This window comes from Triticum dicoccoides, chromosome 2B (genome assembly GCF_002162155.2).
Source record: "Triticum dicoccoides isolate Atlit2015 ecotype Zavitan chromosome 2B, WEW_v2.0, whole genome shotgun sequence".
NCBI lineage: Eukaryota > Viridiplantae > Streptophyta > Magnoliopsida > Poales > Poaceae > Triticum > Triticum dicoccoides.
In genome coordinates this window covers 237,710,695-237,717,005 of record NC_041383.1, presented here as the reverse complement: position 1 = coordinate 237,717,005, position 6,311 = coordinate 237,710,695, and the positions used below count along the sequence as shown (strand labels likewise).

The 6,311-nt window shown below is 49.0% G+C and overlaps 1 protein-coding gene across 1 annotated transcript in view; it reads left to right on the top strand.

The window, feature by feature from the left end:
* The first annotated feature begins 2,461 nt into the window (after positions 1–2,461).
* The window catches only part of LOC119363292 (probable arabinosyltransferase ARAD1), a 5,599-nt gene continuing 1,749 nt past the window's right edge, over positions 2,462–6,311 (top strand). The window contains exons 1-2 of the mRNA XM_037628613.1: positions 2,462–3,489; positions 4,707–5,072. Coding sequence (XP_037484510.1) covers positions 2,548–3,489; positions 4,707–5,072 — 1,308 coding nt within the window. The 5' untranslated portion in view covers positions 2,462–2,547. The remainder of the gene's footprint in view (positions 3,490–4,706; positions 5,073–6,311) is intronic.

Here is a 6,311-nt window from a genome sequence, read left to right as displayed (position 1 = left end):
TTCTTGCTTATCATATTTTTTATACAGGTTTGAAGTCCGGTCAGCTCTACCGATGACCCCCAGGCTAAGCCCTTCTCTTTCCAGGAGGTGAGCCGCATGGGGATGCCAGATCAAAATTCGGGGGCCGCCGCCCAGTTGGCGTCGCGCGGCTCGGTGATATAGAACCACCCCGACTGCCACCCCTTCACGGTCTCCACATAGGAGCCTTCGAGCTAGGTGACGTTGGGCATCTTGCCCACCATGGCGCCTCCGCACTCCGCTTGCTGGCCGACCACCACCTTCGGCTTCACGTTGAAGGTTTTCATCCACAGGCCAAAGTGGGGCTTGATGCGGAGGAAGGTCTCGCACACGACGATAAACGCTGAGATGTTGAGGATGAAATTGGGGGCCAGATCATGGAAGTCTAGCCCGTAGTAGAACATGAGCCAACGGGCAAATGGGTGGAGGGGGAATCCCAGTCCGCGGACGAAGTGAGCCAGGAATACAACCCTCTCGTGGGGTTCTGGAGTAGGGACGATTTGCCCTGCGTCTGGGAGCCTATGCGCGATGTTTGCGACCAGGTATCCGGCTTCCCGAAGCTTCGTAATGTCCTCCTCCGTAACGTAGGAGACCATCCACTTGCCTCCCGCTCCAGACATGTTTGGAATGGATTTACGGAGAAGGTGAGAATTTGGGCACTAGAGCTCGAGTGTGCGAGAATGGATGCGCAGGGGAAGAAGAAGGCGTGGGTGGAAAAGAGGAATCCTTATCCCTTTATAAAGGCGGTAGAAACTGTGTGCCTCCCCACTTGCCCCGTAAAATCGCGTATTCCCCAAGCGCCGCGATTGATGGCGCGGTTGGGTTACCCACACCCGTATTGATGAGAATCCCGTGATAAGGGGACACGAACTCCGCTTCGACAAGACGTGCCAAGGAAACCACCTCGCAATATGTGCAGTAGCTGGTTGAGAAAAATGGTTCGAATAATGACCGGGCCGTGGCATGATGTCACTCTATGAAAAGTTGTTAGCAGATTAGATTTGTGGAATATTGTGCTCTCTACAGTGGTATGTGGAATTTGTTTTGCAGAGCCGGACATGATCCTTGTGTTCAAAATCTTCTATGGAGTATTCGGAAAAGGAACCCGCCTTGCAATGTCGAAGACAATCTGCGTGCGGGACTCATCGTCATTGAAGTCTGGTTTAGGGGCTACTGAGGGAGTCCTGGATTGGGGGGTCCTCGGATAGCCGGACTATATACTTTGGCCGGATTGTTGGACTATGAAGATACAAGATTGAAGACTTCGTCCCGTGTCCGGGTGGGACTCTCCTTTGCGTGGAAGGCAAGCTTGGGAATTCGGATATGTAGATCTCCTTCTCTGTAACTGACTCTGTGTAACCCTAGCCCCCTCCGGTGTCTATATAAACCTGAGGGTTTAGTCCGTAGGACAACAACAATCAGAATCGTAGGCTAGCTTCTAGGGTTTAGCCTCTACGATCTCGTGGTAGATCAACTCTTGTAATACTCATATCATCAAGATCAATTAAGCAGGAAGTAGGGTATTACCTCCCTCGAGAGGGCCCGAACCTGGGTAAACATTATGTCCCCCGCCTCCTGTTACCATTAGCCTTAGACGCACAGTTCAGGACCCCCCTACCCGAGATCCGCCGATTTTGACACCGACAGTCGCTGCCAAGGCCGTTGCAGCGGCGTCGCGCCCGAATAAGTTTCCTCGGGCTCCGTTCATGGTCAGGCGGGGCTCTTGCCTTCGTCTAGGAGCCATCGGGGTAAGGGATCCCCGAATCTCGTCGTGGTCGCGGGCTATGGTGTCCGGAGGTCGACCGACACTAGCTTGGTTGGTCCTCAGATGGGTGGTGATTGTGTGGAGACAAAGATTCTTCTTCCTCATCGTCGGTATGATTTCCTATTGTGTTTCTTCCTCCTTCTTTGTGCTGCTGCTAGAGGGATCTCCTGGTTTGCCCGGGTAGTTGGCCCTATCGCGGCGTTGGAACCGGATCCTAGTTCTCTTCCATCTAGAAGGGGCACATACATCGGCACTCAAAGCCATAGATGGCGAAGGTTGGTGCAGGTGTGTTGGATGCATATGTGTGTCCTTATCTTTTCAGCGCCGGGAATGAAAGAAAGGGGGAGGAGCATGGCGACGACTATATCGTGGTTGAAGATGATGGCCTGCTTAGGTCTGATCGCAGATGCTTGTGTTGCAGGGGTTTTCTCGCAAGGTTTTGGGATGATGGCACAATGCTCTGAAGATTTTCGTGTTTTACTGGTTGTTTTATGATGCTCTTTGTTATTTCGATTACTTGTGAATGTGTTAGGGTTTGCTTGTATGGATCAAGGATTTTGTATTATTTCGTGATTTGAATACCAGCATACTTTCTAGTAAATAATAATAAAAAAAAGAGGCACTGACCTGTAGGACCTAAAGTCCAGTCGCGCTAGCAGAAACAAGTGTGAGCCACTAGCCCACACTGCTTCCAATCGCCGTCGTCCCGCTCTCTCCGATCCTCCGCCGCCCGCGACGCGCGACCGTCGTCTTCGGCAGGCCACATGTGGGAGCGCGGCAGGCCACCCCGTAAGCAGCGACCGGCGCCTCTGATCTTGCCGGCGTCGGCGCTGGTGTCGCCCCCGCCCCCTCGGTTCGTCTTCCCCAGATCCCTCTTCGCACTCGCCTCCCGCGCCATGCCGTCGCGCCGCCCCTCCCCTGTCATCCTCCTCCTCCTCGCGCTCGCGCTCGCGCTACTCTTCCTGCTCCTGTCCCCCTCTGCCCCCTCCGCCTCCCGCCTTTCCCACTCCTTCATCTCCACCTCTCCTTCCTCTTCCGCCTCCTCCCCTCCCTCCCCCGTCAAGATCTACCTGTACGACCTGCCGTCGAAGTTCACCTACGGCGTCGTCCGCAGCTATATGTCCGCGCGGGGCCCCTCGGGTTCGTCGGATGCGGCCGCGGTGCTGGCAGACGAGGAGCTGCGCTATCCGGGGCACCAGCACTCGGCGGAGTGGTGGCTCTTCAAGGACCTCCGTCGCCGCGGACCACGTGATCGCCCCGTGGCTCGCGTGGATGACCCGGCCGAGGCCGACCTCTTCTACGTGCCCTTCTTCTCGTCCCTCAGCCTCGTCGTCAACCCCATCCGGCCCCCAGCCGCCGCCAATGCCTCGGAGGCGGCGGCCACGGCGGGACCTTCGTATAGCGACGAGGCCATGCAGGACGAGCTGGTGGAGTGGCTGGAGCGGCAGTCGTACTGGCGGCGGCACCGGGGAAGGGACCACGTGTTCATCTGCCAGGATCCCAACGCCCTCTACCGGGTTGTGGATCGGATCAGCAATGCCGTGCTCCTAGTCTCTGACTTCGGCCGCTTGCGTGGTGATCAGGTCTCTCTCGTCAAGGATGTCATCCTGCCTTACTCCCACCGCATCAACCCCTTCAAGGGCGATGTCAATGTTGACAGCAGGCCTGCATTGCTGTTTTTCATGGGCAACAGATACCGAAAGGAGGTGAGCTCTTGAATCCGAAACAAATATTACACTTTTTTTGTAGAGATTGATGTGTCATAATGATACACTGTTTTAGATCTCTTTCAGAGCACTCGATGTTAAATTCTTGTCTAAGAATTATCATATAAAGATGGATTTAGGTGAAAAGAAAGTTAGGATATATATGATTACCTTAGATTTTGTTTGTTTAGACCACTGAGATTACTTTGCGTAAATAAGGAACCGATATCATAGGGTGATTTAAGCAGGAGTCCAGGACACCATTTTGTATTGAAGGGCAACACTACAATCTCCTGAAGTGAATATTGATACTGGCCAATTTGTTACGCATTTAAGGGCTTGTTGGCTACAGAAGTTGCCGAGAATTGATGTATTATTCAGTAGTAGTCTTGTACTATTCTGCAAAGCACAATCTTTTCAAATCACAAACTTGTATACTTCTTAATCTACCTACTTAATAATTTATCGCAGAGACAAATGCTTCCACAATTTTTGCAAACCCTTCGTCTACCTTATCTACCCTAATCTTTCATTCATCTACTGTTCATCTACTGTCCACATCCATCGAGATTTTAAGCTGCATTCAGTTTTACTTGTTTCCAGTTGCAACGGTTAGGACAAGACTGAAAGTAACAAATACACCATCTGAGGATAGGAAACAATAGTAAGTGGAGATAGGCAGCAGAAACCATTCTTGAGATTCCACGCTATACCATAAGCGACCATAATATAATCTTCTGGCTTTCAGAAGATCTCGAGAAAGTACATTTTCCAAAATCATGCAATTACCTCCTAGGAGGATTGTAACCGAAACCCTCTTTCCAAAGCAATGAAATGCAAGCTCTTCTTGCGTTTTCTCGAAAAAAATCATGCAATTACCAGCATAATTTTTTAAGCATCCCTCTGTTGATTCTTTTTACACTTTTGCGGGTCCTTATTGTAATCTCAAAATGTTGCTCTTCAAGTCTTGATTAAGTTTTATATTTTTTCACATTTATCTTCTTTTTAAGTTATATACTTCCCAGATCCTACTTAAGATATGGGATTGTGTGCACTCATCCTTGTTCCTTTTGTCAGGTTTTGTTACTATCAGTGCATCCTCCTTTGTTGCTTTTTAGCCATGGATATTATAGTCAATGCTATCTTTCTTCCGCTAACTATCTTGGTTTATGCAATAGCATTACTTGTGTTACAGTTGATCATTCTTAATAATGTAGGGCGGGAAGGTCCGTGATACACTTTTTCAAGTTCTTGAAAATGAGGGAGATGTAATCATAAAACATGGAGCCCAATCAAGGGTGAGCCGGCGTATGGCCACACAAGGAATGCACTCATCCAAATTTTGCCTGCATCCTGCTGGAGATACTCCCTCGGCCTGCAGATTGTTTGATGCACTTGTCAGTTTATGTGTTCCTGTTATAGTTAGTGATCACATCGAGTTACCATTCGAAGATGTTATAGACTACAGTAATATCTCAATTTTTGTTGACACAAGCAAGGCTGTACAGCCTGGATTCTTAACTTCGATGCTTCGGAGAGTCAGTTCAGAGCGGATTCTGGAGTATCAGAGAGAAATACAAAGGGTCAGTACTCCAATCTTTCTTAGTTCATGCTGTCATATGCATCTTAGTACATCTTATGCTGTACGTACTTTCAGTTAATAGGAATCAATTTTGTACATATATCTGAAACAAAATGTGTTTAATCCAGGAATTATATAGATTTTCTTACAGTTGCAGTATCCCCTATGCAGTGATCTTTTATACAGAGTACATTGTGTATATACACCCAGAATAGCATAGTGAGATAGCAACATAGTTTTTGGTGTAATGAATTTTGTGGCGACCGCCCCCTTCATTACTTTATAGCACTTATGGCGTATGGTGAGGCGACTTCATAGACAACCTAACTTTGTGTGATAGAAAATTAGATCACCACTTAATAGAAAAAATGTAACTTTGTATGACATGTTGACAACAAATTAAGTCACTAAATAGAGGGGATGTACTTGACTAGCCACTGCCAACAAATACACTAGCCTGCATGTGGACTGCAAGTTTGAGATACTCCCTCCGTCCGGTGAAAAGTGTATATCTAGAAATTTTAGGACAAATTATGAAGTGGAATAAAAAATGCATTGGGAAGATGCAAGCCACCATCTCTCTCATCTTTAATTACCCAACCCCCAATGAGCTAAGCGCATGTAGAAATTAAGAAGACTATGTCTAGAATACTATTGGTCTTGATTACCGTGTGATGAGAGAAAATACTTTAAAGTGCATTGTGAAGATAGAAGTACACTCTTTTGTGGACAAATTTTAAACCCAAACGTACACTCTTCACCGGACGGAGGGAGTATGCACTGCACTAGTGTATAACATGTACAGAACAGAACAGAAGAGCTTTGCAGACAAAGAAACAGAGCACATCGCAGCATAGGGCAAGAAGACAGACGGGGAGGGAGAGGCAGGGAGAAGAGAGAGGGAGCAGGGAGGGTAACTTGCCTCGCCCGAAGGTGGTGCTGAAGCTGGCCGGAGAGGAGGCGTGCCACACCTTCGTCGATCTGTGGATGGGAGCGGCGGGATGTGGCGCTGAAGCTCACCATCTACCTGGAGCTGCGCGTATCTGATCTGGAGTTGGTTGGTGCAGGATGGGGGATGACTGGAAGAGGCTCGCTGGTTGCCGCACCAAGGTCAGAGAGAAGTCCGATGGTCGACTCTCTGTCTGTCTGTCTCTCTCCAGTATCAAGCTCGATTCCCCTCCATCCCCTGGCCATCTCCCATGCCTGCTGATATTTCCCTCCCGCCACTGCATTTCCTTTC